This window comes from Natator depressus, chromosome 9 (assembly GCF_965152275.1).
Source record: "Natator depressus isolate rNatDep1 chromosome 9, rNatDep2.hap1, whole genome shotgun sequence".
Taxonomy (NCBI): Eukaryota; Metazoa; Chordata; order Testudines; family Cheloniidae; genus Natator; species Natator depressus.
The window spans coordinates 52,403,568-52,431,247 of NC_134242.1; the positions used below are offsets into that span (position 1 = coordinate 52,403,568).

General features: G+C 42.5%; 1 protein-coding gene across 1 annotated transcript; it reads left to right on the top strand.

Moving 5' to 3' along the window:
- KY (kyphoscoliosis peptidase) lies at positions 1-25,498 on the top strand. The gene is made up of 10 exons (XM_074963032.1): positions 1-49; positions 2,951-3,025; positions 4,313-4,354; positions 5,167-5,223; positions 7,792-7,874; positions 8,749-8,857; positions 13,492-13,609; positions 20,718-20,906; positions 22,600-22,790; positions 24,582-25,498. Exons 1-10 carry the CDS (start codon positions 1-3, stop codon positions 25,484-25,486), a joined length of 1,818 nt encoding a protein of 605 aa, XP_074819133.1. The 3' UTR covers positions 25,487-25,498.
- Positions 25,499-27,680: the final 2,182 nt, after the last annotated feature.

Consider the following 27,680-nt stretch of genomic DNA (forward strand, 5'->3'; position numbering starts at 1 on the left):
ATGCAGCCTGACGAGCAGGCACCAGTCATTACTTCCTTCACCAACGAAGGTAGGTGGTAAGCCAGTGAACACTGATTTTCTGTAGCAATGCAGCATTCATCTCTTATTTATGCTCGTATGAGAGAAAACTTGCCCAGAACATCACCACAGCAAGAGACAAATCTGAGAATTTTTTATAATCTGACTGCAAAGGATGAAGAGTCACTGGACAATTCTTTCAAGAATCTTGGACCTGGTCTACAATTTAAAGTTTTACCAGTATTGCTGTTGATTAAGGGTGTGCCTTTTTTTTTTAACTTGACATAGCTAAGCTGGTGTAGATGGCTTTATACTGACATAGTGTAGATGACTTTATATTGACATAACTGCACTTATACCAATATGGCTAATGCTGCTTCCCCAAACCAGCATAAGCTATACTGGTATAAGCCCTTTCATACCATTTTAACTGCATCCCCACTAGAGGCTTTTGTCGGTAGAACTATATTGGCAAAACTCCACCAGCAAAACCCTCCTAGTGTAGAGCAGACCTTAAGAGAACAAGGAAAGTAACAAGAGTTTGTCCGTTGGTTCAAATTATTTCTTTACATTTTATAATGGGGCCATCTTAGGTTTGATTCATCCTGTATATCTGTACTATACTAAAATTGATATTTAAAGCCTTCTTGGTCCTTAAAAAAGTGGGTCTTGATTAGGGATGATGATGTTAATAAATAATGCATAATAATAATAATAAATCACAAAAACTTCAGAGACTTTCATTCCATTGGTTTTCAAAACTGATTTTTTGCTTTTTAAAACTTTCTGTGGAATTTTTGTATCAACTTTTTTCTGGTTTCCAAAGTGGGTTATTTTTGCAAATAAGCATTTCTAGTATAGCTATGCTAGCACAGCACTCCTAGTGAGGACACTGCTCAGACCAACCAAGTGCAGCTTTGCTGGTAGAATTCATTCCACCACATGCCACCTTCCGAGCAAAATAAGCTATATCGGCAAAAGTACAGCTGTCTACACGAAGGGCTTTTGTTGCCACACCTCTTCACACCCCTGATGGACAAAATAAGCTATGTCAGCAACGTTTATAGTGTAACTCTGGCCTAAATCTTGAGTGTTGAGCCCCGAGGTCACAATATTGCATGCACAGTACAGTATAATACCCAGGTTGCAGATAAATGCTTTCCTGCAAGGTCATTATTGTACCATTATTGATTTTCATAGATCCCAAGGCCAGAGGGGACCAGTGTGATCATCTAGTCTGACCTTCTGTACAGCACAGGCCAGAGAACTTCCCCCAAATAATTCCTAGAACAGAGCTTTTAGAAAAACATCCAATCTTGATATAAAAATTGGCAGTGATGGACAGGCCACCATAACCTTGGTAAATTGTTCCAATGGTTAATTACTCTCATCGTTAACATTTACACCATATTTCCAGTCTGAATGTGTCTAGCTTCAACTTCCAGCCATTGGATCATCTTAGACCTTTCTATGCTAGATAGAAGATTCCATTATTAAAATATTTGTTCCTCTTGTAGCTACTTACAGACTGTGATCCAGTTACCCCTAAATCTTCTCTTTGTTAAGCTAAATAGATTGAACTCCTTGAGTCTATCACTAAGGCATGTTTTCTACCCCTTTAATCATTCTCATGGCTCTTCTCTGAACCCTCTCCAGTTTATCAACATCCTTCTTGAATAGTGGGCACCAGAACTGGGCACAGTATTCCAGCAGCAGTCACACCAGTGCCAAATACAGACGTAAAATTAGCTCTCCGCTCCCACTTGAGATTCCCCTGTTTATGCATCCCAGGATTGCATTAGCTCTTTTGGCCATAGTCTCATATTGGTGGCTCATGTCCTTTTCAGTCACTGCTTCCCCGACAGTGTCCCCCATCCTGTAAGTATGGCCTACATTCTTTTTTCCCAGATGTATACTTTAGCATTTAGCTGTATGGAAACATATTGTTTGCTTGTGCCCAGTTTACCAAGCGTTCCAGATCGCTCTAAGTCAGTGACCTGCCCTCTTCATTAGTTACCACTCCCCCAATTTTTGTGTCATCTGCAAATTTTATCAGCAACGATTTTAATGTTTTCTTCCAGGTCATTGATAAAAATGTTAAACAGAGTAGGGTCACGACCTGATCCCTGTGGGACCCTTCTAGGAACACACCCATTCGATCATGATTCCCTTTTTACAACTACATTCTGAGTCCTTAGTTAGCCAGTTTTTAATCCATTTAATCCTGAAGAAGAGCTCTGTGTAGCTCAAAAGTTTGTCTCTTTCACCACCAGAAGATGGTCCAATAAAAGATATTACCTCACCCACTTTGTCTTTCTAATATCCTGGGACCAACATGGCTACAACAACACTGCAGATGTTAATTTAATATAATGCTAGTTTTTTAATCAAAATGTTGTGCGGTATCAAGTCAAACACACAACAATATTTTCAAACCAAGCTATGCACTCTTAGAATTCTGACTCAGTTTCCAATTCATTGTTAAGGGGAGAGAGGCTGGGGAATGTTTTAATATTTGTTACACAGGAATCTGAAGTGCATAAGATCATTTTTGATTTGCTTATTTCACTGTTTTGCCACTTATTCTGTCCATAGTGCTGCAAACCTGTACACTTCATTCAAAAATAACAGAACAAATATATCTTCATGGAAGGCATGTGGACAAATCATTTGCACTGAGGCACCAGCCCACTAAAGATATTCTGGTTTTCAAACAGAGAAGAAACAGGCAGGGGAAGGAAAGTTAGACAAGGGGGATGTTAAGGTAGAAAGGAAGAAATGGAGGCCCTATGAGTTAGTTTAGTATTGGTACAATATTAATGAATGTGGTTTGCACTTGGAAAAGTAATTTTTGATATTTTCAGTCTTATATGTTTTCACTTGCTAGTTGCTTTTTCATTCCTTGCCCACTTTGACTCTTTGTTTGTTGCAGGAACTCATGTGACTGTCGAGGTACATCCTAGAAATACCACCCCACAGCTGTTCAAGAAATTCTCCCTTGGGAAAGGTACATCACTTTTTTAAAACATTTGGGCCAGCTAAAACATGGCATATCGGCTGCACTAGAGAGCAGGGAGAAGAGGAGCTCATTTGGTTACCACAGTGTTAAACCTGTTAGCTTGTTGTCTGTGTATATCAATGATGAAAGTAACGGAAAGATGACACTGCTCAAAGTGTGATTTTCCAAAGTTCATAACTCAGTCAAATCCAAATTAATGATCACAGGAACACCCAATGACTGTTCCCCTCAATAACCACTACTTCCATGCCACATTTAAGCTTCCAACCGCCAGCTGCTTTATAACTTAAAAAATAATTTTTAAAAAGATATTGTAAGTGTATGGTTCCCTTTTCAAATCCCTCATACTTAAAAATGGATTAACCTAAATCATTTTTACTTACATTTAAAACAAAACAAAGTTTCAGCTTTGAAGACCAAATGGGAAATTGCAGCCCAATAGTTGAAAGTTTCAGAAAGTTATACATAACCCAAAACAGGAGGATTGAAGTGGAAAGGCCTATACAAATGTAGCTAGATCAGCCACTCCCACTACAATCAATCTCAAGCATTCCTATGTGATTCCTATGCATTCCCCTTGGCAGGACTGTTGCGTAGTGCTACTGGTGCAGAATGGCACCTGTGTTTTGGCCCCAGAGGTGGCTGCATTTTAGTAATGGGCAAAGTGATTTCTGTAGTCAGACACTATCACATTTTACCCTTATTTACACTCTTTGAAGCCAGCAGATCATTGAGGCTGGAAGGGTGTACATGAATTTTGAACACTCCAGATAAACCATTTTGGAATTCTTCAAGAAAAGAACTATTGAAATGTAAGGCACCATTCCTGTTGTAGTACCCAATAGCAAATAAAATGGCAATCCAAGTCCATCAGTTCAATATTTTCCCAGCTCACAGAGCAGACACAGGCTGACCTAGACTCAGTTAAAGAGAGGAACAGATGCACTTTTTCCTGACTGGAAGTAGCCTTGATAGAGAGAAAGCTACAGTGTCCAGCACCCTCTACATTCTGATCAATGTAACAGCATTAACTGGGCTGTTCAGGACAGTGTGCCTGGGTGGCAGCCTCCATGAGGAAAGGAGAAAATGCACAGTGTGTCTGTGGCTTGAACCCACTGAGTGCAAATTAAGACATTCCATGAGCTTTAATAGGAATGGGATGGAGCCCGTGGTGCTCGCAGAGCTGTTTAGGCACAGGGAGAGGTTGCTGGGATGACGAGTAGAGTTTTCTTCCACTGGTAACTCTTGACTAATTCTGTCTGGGGGTTATTGCAGGAGTCCGCAAGCTGCCCAGTCTGACAGGCCTGGATAACAAAGGTGAGGCTGCTTGGTTACAGCGTATTTTGTGAGAGTGGAAACACTAGTCCAGCTTCAGTGGAGTTGCTCCAGCCATAAGTTTGGCCCAACATCTCCCATGATGGGGCCTGCCTTCTTGGGGCACTGGAGAGGCTGCCAGCAGCTGAGTTCAGATGATGACTGTGCTACTCAGAGGTGGACGTGTGCCCAGACTCCCTGCTGGGCAGATGATGGTTGTGCTCTGCCAGCTTTTGGGTCTTGTATCAAGAGGAGCAGTTGGTAGTGAGAACAAAATCCTTTTCTTTGTGGAGGTGGGGCCTCGTCCAGAACTACAGATATCTCACATTTGATGACCTTCTGGAGGCTGCATCACCCCTAGAACATGCTCCAGCTGATCTGTAGCTCACTCTGGGAAGATATCATTTAATAACTGTGCTGCAGGTGTTAACACAAGATAAGATCTCTCTGGAACACAGACTTGAATTTCTTCTATACAGTAAGCGATTTGGCTGGCTCGCTGGCAAGATGGAGCACAATGTTCCCAGCCTTCAGCCTACAATAGAAGATATCTGACTGTGAATGTGCTGTCTGGTACCTTCATGATCATAGGACTGATGGGAGGGGAAGCTCTCTTTACTCATCTCTATCTTGTGCTGATTCCATCTACCTCCCTCATGGGCTGTATGCAACATGATATGAACCATAGGGCTAAGGACAAGGAAATAAAAGCCTGTCTTTCAACCCTCCATGTATTTCACATAGACACACTACCTTTCTCTACCCTTTTCTACTTCTCTGCTGTTTATCTTACCTCAATTTTGGCAACCTTCTAGGTTTTCAAGAGAACAGGAAGAGCAGAATGCCCCTGCCTGGTGGAAAAGACCTGCATGGTAACTATCCGTTGTATTGTGGCTTTCTTTGCTTAGCACAGCATAGTTTCCTCACTGCAGTGAGCACCCCCAATGGGACACAGATTCACTTTTAGAAATAGGACTCATGCTGATCACAGAAATGATGTGGCACTGGCTAAAAACAACTATATCGAAGTACATTGACAGCAAATGAATGATTTCATTTCTGTCACTCTAAATATACTTTGCTTTGCACGCAGTATTGTCTGGGATTCAAAGTCAGGATGGTTTGGTGGATGTCAAGCGTGTTTTAGACAGACTGCATGTGCAACATAACTGAGAAGTCTGCTTTGCAAATGGGCCTGCTACATATTTCTAACTGCCAAGGTAATAGTGTCAGACTACATGAGTTATTGTGGATTTGGTGTCTGTGGGGAACCTTTGCAGCTATAAGCTGACAAAGACGAAAACTGATAACCAATTTTAAAAACCCATTTGGCTCCCAAAAGGCAAGAAGTAATTTTCAGAGCTGAATAGAATAAGAACCTTTCAAATGTGTAAATCTGCTTTATCTCTCTTTAGGTCACTGTAATAGCCCCTTTTCAGTGAAAACCTAGATAAACAAACAAGCCTGTTAGAAAAACAGATGTTGTTCCCTCCCACACTGTTTTAGGCAAATCTGGCCCAGTAGGTAACAGAAGATGCCTGTTGCTTGTGATTGGATTGGCTGGCTGGCTCTCCCATTACAATGAAGGCTGTTGAACTAAATCTGGGGGAATACTGAGGAATCGAGGCTCAGAGATTTCTGCTCACTTAACTGGCCAGTGACGGCGGGGCTTCTGAGAACAGAGATGCTTCCATTAACCAGATCTAGCGTGGGAGCACACTTTCCACTAAGGATGAGGAAACCAGTTTACTTCTTAGCCTTAAACCAGAGCCAAAGAGGAGACCCGCCCCAGTTCCCCAAAGGACTAGAGACTAGTCCACTAAGGGGTCTCACTGAGTTCTACCTGGGGCCATCCTTTTGAAGGGTGGTCTTATGGCCTATGCAGGAGTCAAAGGTTGCAGCAAACAAGCCAATGTCTGAGATAGCAGCTGTCCCAACCTTAGGAGTGTCGATACTAGGACCTGAACAGAGCACTTTAGCAGCCGGTGAAGCTGCATCTCCTCACTATCTCCTCACGCAGGAGAGGTTGTACTCACACATCACCTCACAGAAGGCAGCCTGTTCTGGCAGCCCCTGCATGTCTGGGATGGCCTGTGGACTGTCATTCCTGCCTCCCGTTGATGGTGCTCCTGCAGATGGGAGCTAACAAGTGCTCTGTATGTAACCACTCATGTCTGCTCAATGTGGTGCTCCATCCCCCTCTAGTGGTGCCTAGGCCACAGATAGCGATTGATCAGACTGCTTCAGGCAGGCTTTAAGAGCTGCGTATTGCAGTAAAGGCTCATGCTTCTGTGATCCTGAGTCACAGGTTCAATCCTTGCTATTGACAGATGACCCTCACCTCCAGCGGCATAGCAGTACATATAGTGTAACAGTTCCACATCCCTGGTTCTCCACTTGGTTGGTAACATAACTTAGTCTTTCTTCATGCCACTGCAGCTGGGTGCCGTGAGGTTACCAACCCTTACACTTTAAGCAGTTCCCTTGCTATTTATTGGCACTCAGAATTCAAACAATAAAAATTTAAACTCTAATTATCTCTTTTATTCCCCCTTCCCTCTTGCCTCCCTGCAATTTAACAGCCATAAAGCAATATCTGGAAGAATCTTTTAATCCCAGCATCGCAAAGGGCATGATTCTTGTAGCTTTGACTTGCTAGAATGGCCTGCTAAGTGGTGGTTGCAGGAAAAAAAGATTTTTGTTCACTATTCAAATGAATTTTGGGGTGCTATCCATTGAATAAGTGATTATGTGTGGAATATTCAATCAGATATATATACTTGGTGAAATAAGGGGGAAATATTAGAATAATTCATTTGAAAATATTACAGTATTCATCACATAAATTTAGGGCAATTTTATTTCCTTTTCCCTGCTGAGTAGAATCTTAAATCTCAGTCCTGCAAAGCTTATATGTATCAGTGAATTTACTCACAGCAGTAACCTCATTGATTTCACTGGCACTGCTTCCATGAGTAAAGTTACTCCTGTGCTTTGCAGGATCAGAGCCTTTATCAGTCAAATAGTGCCATATATTTTACTGAGACTACTTGAGGACTATGGATATCAGAAGCTTGCTCTTGATGAATACTATTTGACCAGCTCTAGGTCTGATATTCTAGTGTTATCAGTTTGGGCACCTATTGGAGATCAGACCCTATTTTTACTGTCAGATTTTTCTGTGCAGTTTACGTTGTGCAAAATATGCAAAGAGGAACTCCCAGCTCAGACATGCACAGTGCAGATCTGACTGTCTTGGATGGGAGGAACTGATAAAGCAGATACCTACAGACCAGAAGGGTCCTATTCAAATGTCATCTGATGCACAAACATCAAGTTCAGTCACCGGATGGGAAACTCTGCTGATAGCTCTTGCTCTGATGTTTGGCCAGTTACAAAGCCTCTCCTTTCTGGAATGATTGTTCCATGTTTGTTTCCAGCATATCCATGGGACAAATCCAGTCTGAAATCCATGACATTAGACCTGCAGCAATTTGAGAAACTGGATGCCTATGCATCAAAGGTACGTCTCATTTAACTCAGTCTTCCTACAAGACCACACTGTCTTCAGTCATTCAGGAGTTCGCTCCCTCCCTGGGAGACTGAGGTGCTCCATAGGAGAATGAGGTGATGATGTCCTTCAGTTTGACCTAGGCTTTCAGAACGTCTGCCCCAAAACTACACTGAAAATACCTTTCCCTGGCCATTTCAACTGGGAAATAGCCTACTCAGGAAAAAAGCATGACCAAAAATATCTGTCACTATCAATGTGGACTTACAGCTTTGAATTTCCACTGATGACTCATCTGAAGCTCAAGTTAAAAAAAAAAAAACACAGCTGCTTTGTTAAGAGACAATAGAAATCAGAGTGTGTGCAGGGGACGATGGGGAATACCAGTGGTGATATATGACTATTGGCTCTTACAACAAACAGTGACATCGATGAAGATTTTGTGTGTGTGTGTAGATCTAAAAGCAAAATATGCTTTGTGAAGGATGTAATAAGCATAGATGCATCAATACTGTCCTTTTATTGGTTGGTAAGGGTAGCTATTCTGTGATGAAAAGGTGATCTTTGCCTTGAAGATTAAACATGTCTGGCCCATAATAATCCTAATCTGTGTTGCCTTTAAAAGGAACTAGTCTCATGAGCATTGGAGTCCCTCACCAAGACAGCTTCCAGTAAGTTGGGGAATGAGCAAACTCAAAAGGCAGTTGTTACAGAGCAGGTACTGGTACTGCCCATCAAGAGCCGTGCAGAAATGATCAGAGGCGCTGCCAAACATGCAGAAACAAAAGAAATGTCATAGAGGGGCCCCTATTACTTCAACAGGAAGGTGGAAACCCTTTAGTATTTTCTCACTTGAACCCTCTAATCTTACTCTGTACAAAAACAGGTGAGTGTTAAGAACAGCATAGAGGAACTGGTGAAAGCCCTGCTTCGAGAAGCCCGGACTGATCTGGAGAAGGTCAGAGCCGTTTGGATGTGGATATGCCATCACATAGGTAGGCCGAGGTCCTGGATTCCCACAGCATTTGGCAGACAATGCTGCTGCTGTCACTCTCATTATATTGTGATTGCATGTTGTGAGTAGGTTTGTAGGGGGCACATGGGGCGGAGGAGGAGAAGGGGAGCCCACAGTTCATTCTGGATAAATAAAGTCTGCTGTCAGTATCCAGAACTTTATTGAGAGGTTATCTTGCTATCTATACGTCTGTACTTCCTCTCCCATCCCTGCCAGTTTCCACCAGGGTGGTGTGTCAATGATTTCCTCCTATGTGACAAGCCTGAGTTTCCACCTGATTTGTTCAGACATGCCACAGCACAAGTCCCCACCATGCCAGTGACTGCAGCGTCAAAAATGCTAGGTTGTAACATCAGTAAGACCATGATTGTGACATGTAGCCTCTCCCCTGTTGCCAGCCAGCTCTGCTAGCTCACACACATTTATTTTGAGGGGCAGGGGGAGATGGGAGATAGAAAAGCCATGATCTCACATTGTGCCTGCCCCACCCCACTAGGGGCTGCAGTTCTGCCTGACCTTTACGTGGACCACACAAGTGGGTTTGTGTGGGGGTGGAAGCTCTTTACACACTGCACCACCAGGTATGGGCTGGGCAGACTCTGGCCTTGAACAAATAAGGCAGATGACTGCCATTTACAAACAGTGGGCTCCTCTGTTTTTTCTTATGCACAAGTGGATAGAGACATGCAGAAGAGAGCATGCATGTTCAGCAAGGTGTGATAAATATTCTTTTTCAGCTACTTTCTGTAACATGCGTGTGATTCTTTAAGTGTTTAATTTGCCAGGAAGCTAAGTCCTGTGTCTGCAAACCATCTCTGACCCTGCAAAGCACACAAACGATCCTTACCTGCACAACTTCATTGAAGTCAGTGGCACTAGTTGCCTGCAAGATTACTCCTGTGCAGGATCAGGGCCCAAGAGAAGGGCATGTTTAACTCCCTCTCTCTCACCCAGACTTATAGACCAAATGTATTCTTCTACCGAAAGCATGTAACTAAAAACCTCAGCGTGAAGCCTGTTCATACTGGAACACAGAATTTCCAGTAAAAGTCTGTTTCTGGCAACAAATGCGCTGCAGCTACCCATGCCAAGAAGTGAACGCTCCCAGAGCAGGAGTTTCCCAGTCCTCAGAGGTGCAAAGTAGATTTACCACTGGTACAAAAAACTGCACAATACAGTGGAACCTCAGAGTTACAAACACCAGAGTTATGAGCTGACCAGTCAACCACACACCTCATTTTGAACTGGAAGTACACAATTAGGTAGCAGGACACAAACACACACACACAAGCAAATACAGTATTGTATTAAACTACTAAAAAAAAATTCAAGGGAAAGCAGCCTTTTTCTTCTACATAGTAAAGTTTCAAAGCTGTATTAAATCAATGTTCAGTTGTAAATTTTTAAAACCACCACCATAACATTTTGTTCGGCGTTATGAACAACCTTCATTCCCAAGGTGTTCGTAACTCTGAGGTTTGACTGGACTGAACATGCCTTAAAACAAGGAAAAACATTTTCCTCAACTCCACCTGAATTACATTTTAAAATATACATTGTAGATTTGTGCAGTCAACCACCACCATGATAAATAATGGAGCTGCCAACCCCACTTGTTCAAAAATTATGAGTCAAACCCTAGAAAGACATGAGATTGGCTTACAAATCAAGACATTTAAAATATAGAGGGGGAGGCCCCTCTAGTTTGTGAAGTTTTAGGGCATGGCTACACTGGAAACTTCAAAGTGCTGTCGAGGCAGCGCTCCCATGGCAGCGCTTTGAAGTGCGAGTGTGGTTGCGTGTGAGCGCTGGGAGAGAGGTCTCCCAGCGCTCCTGGTAATCCACCTCTGGTAATGCACCTCCGAGCGCAGCTCCCAGTGCTTGGAGCCTGTCTACACTAGTGCTTTAAAGCGCTCTGACTTGCTGCGCTCAGGGGAGTGATTTTTCACACCCCTGAGACAGCAAGTTAGAAGACTATAAAATGTAAGTGTAGACAAGCCCTTAGAGGGCCAGCTCCTCTGCCATCTATTATCTAGAGAGGCACTACAGGGTTCCGTTTCATCTCTCTCTGCAGCCTCTCAACCTTCAATCCAAGTGGCTTTAGGTTTTACCATTACTGCCTCTGGGGCTTCAACTGCCTCTGGCTTCCCCCGGCTCAGGACAACCTAGCTCTGGCCCCAGGCTTCAATGTCCCCATCATCCCAGGCTTTTTCCTGGCTCAGAACCCTCTGGTTCTGGCTCAAGGCCTCCCAGACTTCTTGCTGCCTTTAGTCCAAAAGATAAAACTCCCAGCTACCTCTCCAGGGTCTCATCCCTGGCCTTTTCCCCACTGCCCTGTGCTCCTTCCCAGGTGCATTTGATCACCAATTATGCTGCCACCCTGTCGCCTAATTGGGCTCAGGCTCCTAGAGACCCCAGTGAATCAGTGCGGGGTTCATACACCCCCATTATATTCACTCTTAGATGACATGCCTGTTATTTATTCATGAAATGCTTAAAATAAGCAATGTAACAGAGAAACTGAGTCATGCTACCACAACGCATTCCAGTGGGCCTCTAATAATTCAGGCACCTATTTAATTGACGTTTATGTTTATACATACCTAAGCCAATTAAAAACATACATTATGGAGATGGAATAGTTGTATTTGATCATAAAGTCTATCCTCCTAAAAGTGTATGAGAACATATCACATGTTGAACAAATACCATAATTTAGCAAAAGATGAGGATTCTTCTGTATAACAAGGAGGAGGCTGGGAAGAGAAGGATTATAAGGTTTTGCATTAATCTCTCTGTTCTGAGGTTCATTGTAGGACAAAACTAAAAAATGCTCTTATAACTGAAGATCCCATCAGAACAACTTGCTTGATTTATAATACCTGGGAATCCATTTATTCCCATTCACATTCTTAGGATATCTCTGATGCACTGTTATGTGCTATTCCCACCACCCTGTTTCACAGCTCTTTGTCCCAGTTCCCTTTCCATCCTCCCTGGTGATGGGCATGCAGGAGGGCAGACACTCTGACTTCCCCTTTGCAAACAATGGATTACAATTTGGAACCAGGAATTTAAATGTGTCAAGTTCTGGCTAGTAGATGACCTTTGGATTGGCACATTTCATTCCTCTAAAGGGGATCCTGTAGAGCAGCTGTTACAAACCGTGTCATGGTCTGGGCCACATTTTAAAAAAGAGAGCGTCTCCTGAACATCTCGCCTCCCATCCATGTGTATCCTCCCTCTAGAAAAAAGCACTGCATGTATTTTTAGCTGTGTCATCTCATGCACTTTAGCAGCTGGAAACAAGGAGCCAGCACCATGTGACCAGCTTTCTCTCTGTATCCCAACAGCCAGTGCTCCACAGATCACTAAGGGGCCTTTGGAAATCACTACTCTAGAGCTTCCCTTCTCTCATGCCCTCAGGAGCAGACTTAAAGGCAATTATATTAATGGAGTCTTTCAGATGAAAGTCAAGTTGCAGCATTTCATCACTCTGTGCAGCACTCACAGTCTCTCTTCTCCTGAACAGCATTCAAGGAAGGAGGAATGTTCCATGAGTGCTGATGGCACCCTTAACCCTTTGTCAGACAAATATGTTCATATTTTATAAAGACTTATGGCCATAGTCAAGGTTACTAGGTATTCAAATTAACTTTCCTGGGCCACTTTCTCTAGCTCTGCCTGGAATAAACCCTGCTTTGTTTCATTTTTTGTATTTATTTTGAAAATAATATTTCCTGCAGCTCAAACTATAAAGTCCCCGCCCACATTTAGCTCTGAGCGAATCATTGATTTTACAGTTGGGTGACTGAAGCAAAACGAAAAAAAATGGTTCATTTTGAACCAAAACTAACATTTTTCAGGCTGAAAAGAAAACAAAAACACAAAAGGGAAAAAAACCCAAATGAAATAAAATAATTTAAAAAATGTTGGGGGGAGGGATTAGTTATTTTCAGATGTTTTTTGATCCATAACTAATTGGTTTCAGTGTTTCATTTCTTTTGAGTGTTTTTCAAATTATATATAAACTTCTAAACAAAACATCTTTCAGCACATTTGTTTCAAAATGATTCAAATGAACTATTTTGACTTTTTAAAAAAATTATTTTGGGAGGCCAAAATTTGCCAAATTTGACCTAAATTCATTAAGTTTTGGTGCCATGGAAAAGTGACAATTACCCAGTTCTACCCACATTGATGTGTGATGCACTCACAACAAACTGTTCCATGTTTTTCATTGATTAGATACTTTCAAGGATTTTTCTCTGATATTGAGGACTTTACATTTTACCCTTTACTGCCATGATCCTGCAATTGGGGATGGATCCTTAAGCAGACACACTGGCTTTGCACAGAAATAAGTGTCTGCCCATTTGGATCTGACTGCAGAATCAGAGCCTAGGTTTGCAACTTAATTCCTTAGGAGATGCATGCAGAGAGAACCCAAAGCAGACATTTACAGAGGAAACATCTTTGTACAGCTCCTAATACAGATCATTTCTCTTTGTTTGTGCTTCTTGGAGATGAAAATGATCCAAACATTTTCTATTGCTCGTCAATCCCTTTGCCGCAGGCTTTTGGAGGAACTTTATTTTGTCTTCATTTCTCCAGAATACGATGTTGTGGGCTTCCATAACAAAGCCCAGCGGTCTTGTGAGCCAAAGGACGTCCTTCGCACTGGGAAGAGCGTTTGTGCAGGGTACGCTGGGCTCTTTCAACAAATGTGCAGGTAAATAAGATCACAAACATTCAATCCCCGGGAGAGTTAATACTGTCATTTCTGTGCCTACTCTATCTCCCTTTACATCACCTAAAATGACTTTAAACAGGACTTGAAACTTTCTCTTTCAGACTATGCTGTGGAATAACAGCAAGTCCTCAAAAGGTCAATTTTGATTTCCCTACCCCCGACCCCCCAGCATAATTTACTTTGTGCCATCTGCTGAGCTTCGCATTGCATTAACATAATGGCAGATGAATACATGGAGATAATTTAGTTAGAAGAGGCTGTGGTTTTTTTCTTGGAGTAGCTGTGTATCTGAAGGTTAAAAGAATGGCAAGGCTGAAATACTGAAGAACATTATCTGCAACCAACTCACATGCAAGAGGTAGTCATTGAAGCCCAGGCTTAAGCTTTTCCAATATTCTCTTCAAAACGCCCCACACCTAAATCAGAATAATAATACCCAGCTCTTATATAATGCTTTTCATCAGTAGATCTCAAAGCACTTTACAAAGGAGGTCAGTATCATTATCCCCATTTTGCATATGTGCTGTAATTTCATGACCACATCTGTTCACCTTCCGCATGCCAGTAACCCTGTTGACTTCAATGAGTGAGCAGGGTTTGGCTCTTAAAGGATTTAGAGTAGGGCTTGACAACCAATTATATATCCAGCTCATGTAAAAGGAGGCTCATTTCATTGCAGAAACTATAAATTCCTTTAGTATGAATGAAGCACAAATTGCTTCTCCAGTGCACTTCTCCGTCCCCAGTAGAGAAAGGATACAGCTCTTGTATAAAGCAAACCCTGGGAATCACTGCTGATGCCCCAAATGTTTATAGTAGTTTGGTTTCATGAACTAATGATAGTGATAAGAAATTAATTTTGCACTTAGCAGGAACCTGGGCTACCAAGGTCCCTTTCCAAACGGAGCCCCTTCCATCAACTTCTTGACACACTGACTCCCATTTTATGTAAGCCTGGGAAAATCAGATTTTAATTGGCACATATCAGTAATTACTGACTTCTCTCCCCACCCAAGAACCACCGGAAGCATATTCCCATTAATAACTGAAGTTTACTGTGAGGGAAACTGACATTTTAAAAATATTCTGTAAGATGCTAATGTGGAGAATGCCTCTAGCCAACAACTCAGTGTTCCGGGTATCTATTCTGCTTTTTAAAAGAAAATATTAAAATTATGAATTGATAATCAACTATGATTTTATAATTGCATTTTATGTAACAGTTATTGCTAGATTTTCCAAATGTAATTAGAAAAATGTACTGAGAAACAAACCCTTTTGTTTATTAATAATTAATATTCCCAAGGGTATTTGTATTATTCACACTCTCCACTCATCTACTCACTACTGAAACATTTCCACACTGATTCCTCATTCTGTGATTTTACAAAACCCCCAGGCATCCAGTCTGTTTTGTCTTTATCAAATACCAACCGGATATTGGCCCAGTACACTCTCCTCCTGACAGACAGTTGTTACCTCTTTTCACTCAAGTGGCTAGCCAAAAATTTGGTGTTTTATAGATTGTTCCAGTTAGGAGAAATTGGTAATAGGTATTTTTTGATGCAATTTTGTTTATTTACAAAGAATGTACGAGGTCCCATTTCCTTGAACACAGCTGAGGGAAAGAAAAAATAAATAAAACAAAACCAGTTTCTTTGCTTGCTGTTCCAAGCCTAAAAGCTTTTTCTCTTAGCTTTCTTAGTCTCAAGGTCTCATTACCAGCCTTCTGTTACTGTCTGCTTGTGCCCTCTCTCAGACACACACACACACTCTCTCTCTCTCTCTCTCACTCACTCTCTTGGGGGAATTCTGCACTACTGCACGTGCGCATAATTAGTGAGCCACATATATTTTAAATTTTTTGCACAGAAAAAAAGCTTCTGCCAAAATGTTGCTGCAGTTCCACCCTTTGCCCACCAGGTGGCGATAGAACAAAGCAGCCCCACCCGGCCAGCCAGGGAAGAGAAAGAGCCTGCCGTCTTTGCAGCCCCTGTCAGGCCAGGTCAGGGGCTATGGGGAGACAGAGAGTATGGGGCTGCTGGATGGTGGAGGTCAGACAGGGGCTCATAAGGGCTAGTGGGGGAAGACAGACTGGGGCAGGGGATGAATGGGAGTTGAGGCGCAAGGCCATGGGGGGGGGAAGGGAGGTGCAGGGCCACATGGTGATGGATGCAGCGCTACATAGGGACATGGGAGTGGCTCGGTGGGGGCTCAGAGACACATGGAGACAGGAGGAAGGGGTACAGGGACACATAGGGATAGGGGGAGGGGTGCAGGGCCACATGGGGATGGGGCGAGTGGGTGTCTTAGTGGGGGTGGAGGGACACATGTGGACGGGGAAGATATGCCTGACTGAATGGGAGAGGCTAGGGGTCAACCAGGGTCTGCATGGGGGAAGCTCCCTAACCATCCCTTCCCACCCCTGAAAAAAACCTGTTCCATACTTTTCCCACCCATAACCAACAAACCTCCAAGTTCACACCCAGGCTCCTTCCCAGCAATTTACTTCCCTCTCCCTCAGCTCCTTCATTACCCGACTCCCCCAAGCCCTTGCTCTGCTTCTGAGTGGCGCGGGAAATACAGCTGCATATTGTAGTTTAAATGAATTATTACTCACAGTTCTGTATTAATATGCCTAGTAAAGAATCTATTTGTCAAAAAAACATTTCCTGAATCTTTTTTGTTGTCTGTATTGTTACAGACATATTTGCTGATAGGTATTTTGAAATAAATGACCAAAAATAATTGAAACTGGTGTGATTATATTGTGTTATTTTGACAAATAAAATATGCAGAATTTTAAAATATTGTGCGCAGAATTTTTAATTTAATTTTTATTGCAGAATTTTTAGTTTTTTGGCGCAGAGTTCCCCCACGAGTAAAACCAGCTCCACCAATCAAAGGCCTAGCCCCTATATTTGAAACCTCTTGGGCCACATGATTCAGCTTCTATTCAGCTTTTGCATGTGTCTGTGTTTTGGATGCTACTGCAATTGTTTCAGCCACCTGATCATAATGGTTTCTTTACATTCATCCTGAATGTAAGACAGAGGCCATGCCCAACCCACAAGGATTAACTCAACCCATAATACATTTCCTCTGTTTCTGTTGCCAGACAAAGACATTCCATTCTAGAAAGACGATCTAATTTCCTCATCTTACCCTCCTTGTACACAATTCAGATAGTCTTTAACTATTAAGGCAGTAGGGAAAGAGCAGAACTCCTGGTTTCGGATGTTTCAAGGGCCACATTTTTCAGAAATGAGGGCCTAAAATTAGGCTCTTAAATCCATATTGAAGCAACTGTAATGAGTGAACTGAGCACCACACAATTGCCATTCATGTCACTGATTGATCCTCAGTCTCTTCAGTGCCAGTGTGGACAAGGGTTCAAGGCACAAATGATGGGTGGATCTCTCTTCAGCTGGCAAACCTCCTATGGCTGACCAGATGAGAGTCCCGTAGCAGGGGAAGGTAGGCCATTAATGAAGACCAGGGCATTTTTAGGAGGTTGGTATTGGGAGGTCAGCACCCAAATCAAACATTTTTTGAAATGAATGTAAACATGATTTTTTACAATACTTGAGCAATATTTAATTATCCAAAATTAGCTTCTCAGGTGGCAGTCAGCAAAACGCAATGGCTTGTTTTCTGGGACCACTGTGACCCCATTGACAGGTTTCAGAGTAGCAGCTGTGTTAGTCTGTATTCGCAAAAAGAAAAGGAGTACTTGTGGCACCTTAGAGACTAACCAATTTATTTGAGCATAAGCTTTCGTGAGCTACAGCTCACTTCATCAGATGCATTCGATGAAGTGAGCTGTAGCTCACGAAAGCTTATGCTCAAATAAATTGGTTAGTCTCTAAGGTGCCACAAGTACTCCTTTTCTTTCTGTGACCCCATTGTTTGTGATGATGAGATAAATCAGCTTAGGACAGCCTTAGCATGGACATGGGACCTGACTCAGCATGGCTAGTATTAATATACACAAGTATTTGCACTTCCCAGGTTTCAATACAATAAATTTTCAGCAGAACTGACTGGAGTCTCCAGTGTAGACCTGATCATAGAGTGCCCTTATGCAGGCATTATGGGTTTGAGTACATGCAGGCACCCAACTGGCCTTCTCCTGTTGCTTTCTACCTTTTCCATATTCAACAGTCCTATCATTTTAGTCTCTAATATGGAATCCCCTTCCCCCTAAGTGCCATGTACCATTGCTGTTGTCCTTCTCTGGAACATTTCTCTCCCCTCTTACCCACCCACCCTCTTTTTTATGATGAGTTCACCAAAACTGAGCCCAGAATTGAAGGGAAGGATGTGCCATTCAGATACATAAAGGCAGTGTAACATTCTCCATATTAGTCTGCATGTTCTTTATCTTCTTTTTAACAAAGGCCAGCATCTTTTATTGCTTTAATTATCTCTGTGCATTGAGCAAATTTTTCACTGAACTTACAATGATGGCATCACCACATGCAATCAGCTTAATCATTTCTTCCAATCCACGTTACATTGCACTTAATGTCATCATCCACCATCATGTGGTCCAGTCTTCTAGCTTTGTTGGGTATTTCTTGAGTTCCTCACACTTCTCCCTATTTACTCTGAACAATTTACTTTATTTGTATAGCATTTAAATGACAAATGTAAGAAACCTGTTTAGTTCATCTTCCTGCTAGTACAGGGTTGTTCCTATATTTTATATTCAGCCAGCACTTTGCCCAGTCCATTGTTAAATTACTCTAGCAGTAGTGCATCTACCACTTCCCTTGGGAATCGCAAATACATTCTAGTTTCTCTCACCCTTGGGGGATAGTTTTACTAATTTCATCCTAAATGGGATTGCAGGGGTGGTAATTTTGGGCAGAATATGACCCTTGGCATTCTGTTTAGATATGTTAAATGCTGGGATTTTCAGAGGGCTTACAGGAATTAGATACCCAACTCACCTAGACTACTTGGCAATTCCTATCTTCAATCTTCCTTCAAGTCAATGGGCCAGCTCCTGATCTCAGTTACACCGGTGTAAATCCAAGCTACCTCCATTCACATCAACAGAGCTACTCCAGATTTACTGACGTGAAACAGAGCAGAATTTGGCTCACAGGTGATCAAGGACTGGCAAAGACATTGTAGGTCACTTTGTTTGGCCTTCTGCACCATCAATAAGGTTTCCGATATAATTCTCCCTCTACTTTTGATCAGCCTGTTGATTAATACTTCCACTGACAGGCCATCCCTCATTACCTCTGTGTTACGGTCTATCCCATGCCAGGCTAAAGCACATGTTTAAGAAATGTTTACTCATGTGTACCCTGAATTTTATCTTTGTTTTTTCTTTGAAGGCCTTTAATCTTGATCACCCTATTTCCCAGATAATATAAAGAAGTCTCTGCCCCTTAATGTGTTTATATAGTGGTAGCATGTCACTCCTCACCTCTCCTTTCTCCTCAGACTACCTAATTTGAGCTCCTTCACTGGCTCTCAATTCATCACACTCCATTTTTAGTACCACTGCAGTCTCTGATCCTTCCCTAAAACAGTATCTTCCTCATAGGGCCTGATACAAAGCCTACTGAAGTCAATAGCATCCTGGGGTCCATGAGTGGGGCTCCTATGCCCAACCACAACACAAACAATACATAACAATCCAAATTAAGGTTTCACTAGACCTGTGTGTTAAACTGCCTTATTACCACCCTAACGTTACAGGAGATTTCTTTATAGGTCAAAGAATGCCTCTAGTTTTTTGTGGAGCAGCAGCACACTGTGAACTCACAGCCGGTACGTCAGTTGTCCACCTTAAATTTCTTTACATCACCTGCTACTATCCAAATATCCATTCATCATTGTGTAGCTCTCCTTATTTCTGCCATATGAATTCCTTTGCATCTCACTGAGTTAAATTCACATTCCACAGATAATCTTGTTTCTAAAATACAAATAATTTATTGCTTTAAGTATCTGCTCTATTTAATACAAGATTTTTCAATAAAACAGAAAAATTTCAGTTCCAACCTATTCAGAGGACAATCTTCTGCTTAAATGAAGCAAATTTGGACAAACCGTTCACAGGATTCCAGTGTGTTTAGATCCTATTTGATCTCCCATGGCACAGACACTGATTCATACAAAAATCTATTTTAATTTTATTTGCATAACAATGTCTATTCCAGTGGATGGGTTCTGTCTCATTCTGTATAAAAATAATATGAACTGATCTTTCCCCCACCACCTCCTTACTGCATTCTCAGAGAAAAACTCAAACTGTTTTGGTTTTTTTTAAAACCAATTTCCCTCCATTTAGGAAAAAATCTAGGATGCCTTACTGCAACATTAAAAATCTGGGATCACTTATTTCAGAGACTGATAGCCACCATCTTGAAAATTGATGGCTGTCTCTAATTTTGGGTAACGTTGGAAGCGACTCCAATGAGTAACAAGATGGAGGAAATTAAGCATGCTCGGTTGTCATAGTGGATGTAACACTAAACTAGAGAGAGGAATCATACAAGGAATGGAAAAAAAGATACCCTCTACTAAAACAGAATACACTGCCCAAGCCCTCAGGAAAAGGTATGGTCAGAGATCAATCTTACTCTATATCAGAAAGGTGTCAACAGACTGTAACACAGTTGGATCAATGCTGGTACTCAGATTCCTGCTGGGAGGCTTTATCCGTCACAGCCCAGTAAAGACAATCTCTGCTCAAGTCCACTAGCCATGCAGGGCTCAACCAGAATGCATGTTTCATGACTGGAAGAAACAGAATGTATCTCCTACATGGAGATATCTGAGGGAACGCTGTCCAACCTGGGCTGGTAGGATTATAACCGCAGTTCAGTCGAGCCCAAGAAGATAGACACTGCACATGAAATCAGTATTTCGTCTGTGAGCAATGAGGGCAGATGGGCTAACAATCAGAAGAAAGAACTAGGTGACTACAGGATTCTGGGTTATAATGCTGATGGAAACACTAATTTTCATGGTCACCCCTGTGCAACTCCATGATTTCAACTGTATAAAAATGAAAAGGCCCCGATGAATAAGATGCTGCTTTGTAATACCCTCCTTCCCTCAGCGTTGCAGGTGTACAGTGCATGGAGTTATCAGGATACTCTAAAGGGTACAGTTACAGACTCGGACAGTCCTTTACAGAGGGTTGTAACCATGCCTGGAATGCAGTTTACCTTGATGGAAGGTGGCATCTGCTGGACAGCACCTGGGGAAGTGGCTCAGTTGATGATTCGTGCAGCAATTTCACCTTTCAGTATGGTACCATTTATTATTTTAACACCCAGAGCTATGTCAACATGGGGCACAAAGAGGGCCAATGTGTGTAGCAAGGGGGCAGTGTCTGGATTCAGCTTTAGTTTAGTATTTTCTGGTTTTGGGGGGAGAAGCAGCTGCTTGTGGTTCAGTCCTTTTGTTATCTGTATTTTTTTAATCTTATGACAAAGACACCTAAGGTAACATTTCCCAAAGCCCCTAAGTAATTTAGGAGCCTCACTCTCATTTTCCAAAACAATTTAGCCAATTAGGAGCCTAAGTCTCAATGACAGTCAGTGGGACCTAAGGCTTCTAAGGGCAAAATCCTCAAAAGTATTGAGGAGCTGAAATCAATGGGAGTTAAAGGTGCTTGAAGATATGGGCCTGTCACTTTTGCCAACAGGACGGAGGCTGCAGGGGTAAAATTTTCAAAAAGCACCTACAATTGGGCCTTTGAACAAATAAAGCTCCAGAATTCAACAACTCGCTGCAGGATTATACTTGGAACTGAAGATAATCCCCGCTCTCTATTGTCCTTACATGGAGCAGACCTTGACTACCTTTTAAAAAGATGGGGTAACATGAGCAATGAGCCAATCCCAACACCTGCTAATATATTCCCCAGATACTTACATTAAAGTATTTGGCCTTTCAAAAATGTTCAAAATTCTGCTTTTATTCTGGATTAAAATTGAAGTATATACATGTGGTTGGGTCTTTAGTTATTTCATATACTTAAATGAATGGCCAAAAAACACACTGTAAAACTAGGTTTTGTAGTATTGTAAGCCTAATGGGAAAGCTTTAAGGTGTGCCCTGTATATTAAATCACTCAATTGTCTCAAATTCCTAAATCCTCCATTTTTTAATTAAACAGGCAATTCCAATACAATTGCCTAGTGGCAGAAGGAAAAAACAAATGAAATATTGGGGGCTTTTTAAAAAAATTGACACTATTTCTTTTTCAAACTATCAGTCTGATTTTCAGAGGTGCTGAACACTTACAGCTGCTCCTGGAAAAAAAAAAAAATTCAGACCACATACTCCTAAGAGCACTTTGCCATTACTTTTAAAACCAGTGTAAGGTTCACCCCAAATGCAATTATAGAAGGGGCATCATTCTCAGATCTTGTATTTTGATTGAATGGTTTGAGTCTGCCTCTGAATCCTGTAGCCTGATATCCCTGCACTTTCATATATGTAAAAAGGGGCCTTGGAGCGTGTTATACATTTGCATAAGAGAGCATCTGAAAATTAAGCCTCCAATCCTGAAAATGCTCACGCACATGCTTAACTTGACATATAAAAACTTTCCCCCTGAAGTCAACTGGGGGCCACTTGTGCTTAAAGATAAACATGCGCATATATATCTGCAAGAGATAAGCCTTAATGTGGTGGTTTGTGGATGAGGGGATTGAATAAAGAGACACTGCCTTGTGGACTGAAAATGGGACTTGGTTGGGAGTTTTGGGTTACACAGGCAATGTAGGAGGGGGCCCTTCTCCTCTCCCCCACTATTCACGTAGCAGCAGTCTATTTAATGAGACAATAGCAGCTGGGCACATTGCCAACATTCCACACTGCTTTCACTTCTAGAATAGTGTTACATTTAATTTTTGAGATGCATGGCTGAAAGATGTTACAAGTTATTAAATACTTTCCATTTTTTGCTAACCTCTTCCCTCTTGTTCCAGATATAATGAGTTTTATTTTCTTACGCACCCGGCCCTATTTATTAATGATCATTTCCCAGACAACAGCAACTGGCAGCTCCTGAAGCCAGCTCTGACACTGAAAGAGTTTGAGAACAACATGTCATACAAGACTCACTTTTACAAGCTGGGCATGCTGGCTGCACATCCAGGCACGTCCATCATCCAAACAGGTAACGTCACCCAACAGGAGACATTACAGAGCGCTCGTGTCTTGTACAGATCTGGATGAGTTACATTTCCCACTCACTGCTGACAAATAGGTAGCATGAGAGGCTCTCTTCCCCAGCGGGCCCAATTTTTGGCTGTTTGGGATAAACCATAGTTACACGAGGCTAAGGGGACTACAGAAATACCCAATGAATATCATCTGCTTGCGGTTTCAATCCCAACAGTGTGAAATCAGAAATGTTATTGCAAATTCCATAGGGGCTAGTTTAAGTAGCCCAATATTAGCAGCTTTTCATAGAGTGGACTCATCACTGGCGCACCCTCTCATAGTGTGGTGTAGCAGGCCCTCCTCCTTCAGCATCCCCAGCCTCTCTGGCTCTGCAATGGTCTGCCTCTTCTTGAGACTCAACCCTCCAGCCAGGTCACAGAGTCCCATCCCTTCCAGAGCAGGAGTACAATAAACTCAACTCAATTGAACATAGCTCTTTGTCCCTACCTAAGCTCATTCTTAGACTCATCAGCCCTTCCCAGGCTCAGCATGTATGGAGCAACACCTTCCAGGCTCTCTCTCTGGAAGCCCAGCTCCAAATTCAACAGATCTGCTCCTTCAGATTCCTTGCTGCCTCCCTGGACTTCCTCCTACCATGGCCTTCCTTCAGTCCCTTTCCCTCACCTGGCTCTCTGTACATCTGGCTCTTTCTAGGCCTTTCCTCCATTCCCTAGCCACCAGAAAGGGACTATATAGTTCTTCCCCTCTCCCTGCACCTTCTTTCTCAGATGGCTTCCTCCCTCTATTCTCATCATGCAGCTCTCCCCACAATGGGCTTCATCTTCACTTGGGCTTCGCTCACCCTCCAGGTGCCACTAGGTACATAAATTGCTCCAGTTAATTCTTTCATCACTTAGCTGTAACTCCAGCTAGAAAATAAGGGCAAGAGTTTTTAAAAAATGGGTGTCTACAGTTCCACTCCTAAATCCTTATTTACCATAAATGTCTAAATAAGCACCCTGGTTTTCAGGACTGGGCACCAGCAGCTCCCCTTGGCATCAGTCATTTATTTAGGTGCTAGCTGTTAATTTAGGAGTTGAATTTTAGGGTACTCCCCCCCCCCTTTTTTTTTTTTTAATCTTGGCCTTATTGTAGGGTTGCAAAAGTAGAACTGTCTCAAGCTGTTCAGGGGCTTCAACCAAGAGGCCAAGCACTTAGCAAGATTAAAAAGGGGGAGTGGATAGTTATATGAAAGATAAAAATATCCAGAGTTGTCATAACGAATACTAACCCTCATGCTTCAGGCCTTAAATCAATCTTGAGGTACTACAGATCAGGATGAGGATAACACAGAGAGCAGATTTTCCCATCTCTTCCTATGGCGGGGCTCTCACACCTTCCTCTGCAGCAGCTGGTGCTGGCCACTGTTGTATACTGGACTAGATTTTGGGTCTGATCCAGCCTGGCAGTTCCGGTGTCCCTAAAAGTGTGGGCAGCTTGAGATGTAATACCAGAGTTCACACAGGCTTCCATCTTCCAAAGGATCCATGAGCACTGACCAGCTTCATCTCACTTAATATAAAATCGGATAAACAAGTGTCCCAAAACAACCACCTCCATCTTGTTCCTGGGGGGGGGGGGGGGGGGGGGCACTGATTTGGCTAGTGGTTGACAAGTTAGATCCAGCCAACTGCAGCCCTTTCATTTCACTGACACTCAGTCCTTCAGGTTATACTGTGCAGGGGTTTTATATAAACAGACTGGAGGAAACTCCTGAACAGTTTATTTTCTTTGTATTTCACAGTAAACGGAAAAGCAACTATTTCTATTGAGAGTCGTGCTCCGCTATTATTTACATTTAGCCTGCAGGGAACTAAGGAACATGGTTTAATGACATTAAAAAAGAATGGGATGAGGCTGGAGATTTATCCCCAGAAGACTGGGAATCACAAACTACAGGTCTTTGCCAAGCCCTGCAAAAGCTCAGAGGATCACTACAACTGTGTGTTAGAATACATCATAGAGTGCAACTCTGTGGACAAGAGCATGCGTTTCCCAAAGGACCTATATCAACCTGTTGGACCCAGTTGGTTCACAGAGCGGAAAGGATTCCTGAGGCCATCACACCCTGACCCCATAATTCACACCAATGATGGGCGGTGTTCCATCACTTTCACGCTGGGTAAAGATATAAGTGTCCTACCCTCACTGCACTGCGATAACACTAGCTTGACTGAGGATATGAGAAGGCGGCACATCATGCAAATCCATCGAGGAAACCAAATTGAGTTTAAGATCCATCTCCCCCACGCAGGAAAGTTTGTTCTTCAAATCTATACCAAGAAGAAGTCAGATCCAGGCAACTACAGTTACATCTTCAACTACCTCATCTCTTGCCCAAACACCGAAGTGAAGTGGCCAGTTTTTCCGCAGAATTATAGCAACTGGGCAGAAGGCTATGAAATACTGGAGCCACTTGCTGGGCTACTGCCAGCCAATCGCAATGTTCAGTTTAAGCTCAAGATGCATAGTATAGCAAAGGCCTTTGTTGAGGCTGAAAACACTTCTCCTCTGAACTTGAGTAAAGATGGTTACTGGGAGGGAACCTGTAATACTTCTGGCTGCACAGAGGTGTGTGTCAAGGTGCAAGAGAATGCCAATCACAATTTCTACTCAAACATCCTGAAATACAAAGTAGATACCCAGTAAACCATTTTCCCATTCTTTTCATCATCATGCACAAAACAACAAAATTTCAACATGTCCAAAACCCACATCATTTTGTGTGCCCATTAGCTCCCTCCACCAAATCTATTAATCCAACAAATATGGAGCAACATTCAGGTATCTTTGGAAGAGCTAATGCAATACTACAAGATCAAAACTAGCAAAAATCTGTAATTGTTACAAAGGGAGCAACTGCTGTACGAATTCAAATTTATTACAGACACTGTTAGGTGATACCTTCCAGAGAAATGGGTTGAGGGAAGCGATTGACTTTTTATGTCCACAGTTCATTAACATATCAGCAGTAACTGTTGGTTTCTGAATTATTGTTTTTCACCAAAAACATTTATCAGGGTTACTCTGAGAAGAATCTGAATAGTCATAGGATAGAGAAAGGAAGCACCTTATGCTTTCGCAATAGGACTCTGCAGTAGTTTAAGAATCTTTAAACCAGGGTTCCTGTGTATCTCTAGCATAGTAGCAAAATACTTATCAGGGAAGAGATGTGCTACTGAAAGAAGATACACTAAGTGAAGGCTTTCTTGTGCATTTCATTGTCTTACAAATTTACATGATACTGCGAAATGACTGTTTTTACACTAGATCTTCAATTCAATAAATACATTAATTTTTACCTTATTACTTGGATGTTTGAGTTGTAAACACTTTTGCTATAGAGTGGTAACTCAGCTCTATCTAGCACACTTCAATTCTTTTATTTCAACCACAAAAGCAGCTTTCTGCCATACGGGAGGTTACAGTTAAACTGGGAATGTTAGTTCTCAAAGCCAACATTTAAAAATAACCCAACCTGTCTGTCCAAGATAGACTTGCTGAATATGATGGGAAAGCTGGAGTATTGCCATAACAAGAGTAATCTGTGGAACTCTGGCTCTATAGAAACACACATTATTGCTAATATCTTATAGGAACCATAATTTTGATAGATGTCCTATTCATAGAGAAACTTCCATGCAGAAGGCAAGAGGAATAGTCTGGTTGGTCTCACTTTTAATAGCTGATGAAAAAAAAATTTTTAAAAAGCACCCCACAAAATACATTTCACTTTCATGAAAATGTCAGTGTGCATATACTTCAGTATATTCCAAGGGGTAGCATTTTGTTTTAACTTGATTTTTTTCCCCCAAAACAACAAAGTTATAATTTCTTATTCTATTTCTTGCACTCATGGAACAATCTGAGCTCCTTCTGTTGGCAAAAATATTGTCGGGCAATTCCTTTTCCAGAATGCCGGTGAAAGCAGTGCTTGGGGGGACTGCGTGCACTGTGCTGTGGTGAAGGGACTCCGTGCAGCATCCAGGAGCAAAGTAAAGCCCCCCTCAAACAGTCTACTGTCCCTGGCCTATGGCAGGTCTGGGTGGACTGGCAGCTGCTCCCCATAGAAATGCTACTGGTGCTAATCCTAGCCAGCAGGGAGCAGATTCCCTGGAGCGCAGAGTACATAACACAGCAGGGATGCAGACAGAAGAAAGGGAAACCCAGGGGTGCTCTGACGAGCTCTGTGAAGGCTGAGCCAAGACTCCTATGACACCATCAGTGTGGGCCGAGGAATGCCTTTTCCCTTGGACCACAGCTTTCAGCTGGAGAAGGTCACGAGGTTTGACAGAGCCCTCTTGATTTCATACAAGTGGATCCTTGCAGTGTTTCAGCTTCACCCCAGGCTTACGCAGCGCATTGGGTGAACTGTTACCTCTCCGGCTGGCCTTCAGCCACGGGGAATTTCAACATCTGAAATGACTAGTTTGGTGTGTTCCCTTACACATGTTCCATCCAATAACAGTGGCATCAGAATCCAATATGGCCAGAGCTGGGACTGCCAGTGGGAGATAGGAGCACAGTAGCCTCTCTTGAGTGTAATTCCAAGGGTCAGTCCTACAGCCTGCTGTCATTCCCAGCAAGTACTCCTGCTCAGGGTCCAGCAGCCAGCCCCATGCCCCTACAGACCAGGCCAACACATAGCTACAGACTGCTCCCAGAAGCCTATGCTTGCCCCCAAGGTCTGACCTTAGAAAAGCCCCTGCAAATGCCTAGAGGGAGACAAGGCTCTGGCTCCTCTTCCCTAAAATTTGCTTGTCACAAGAAAGTCCCTAGACCTTCACCCAACAGATAAGGTGGCAGGGGGAAGGGAGTTGGAACTGGGGCAGGAGAAGCCCGA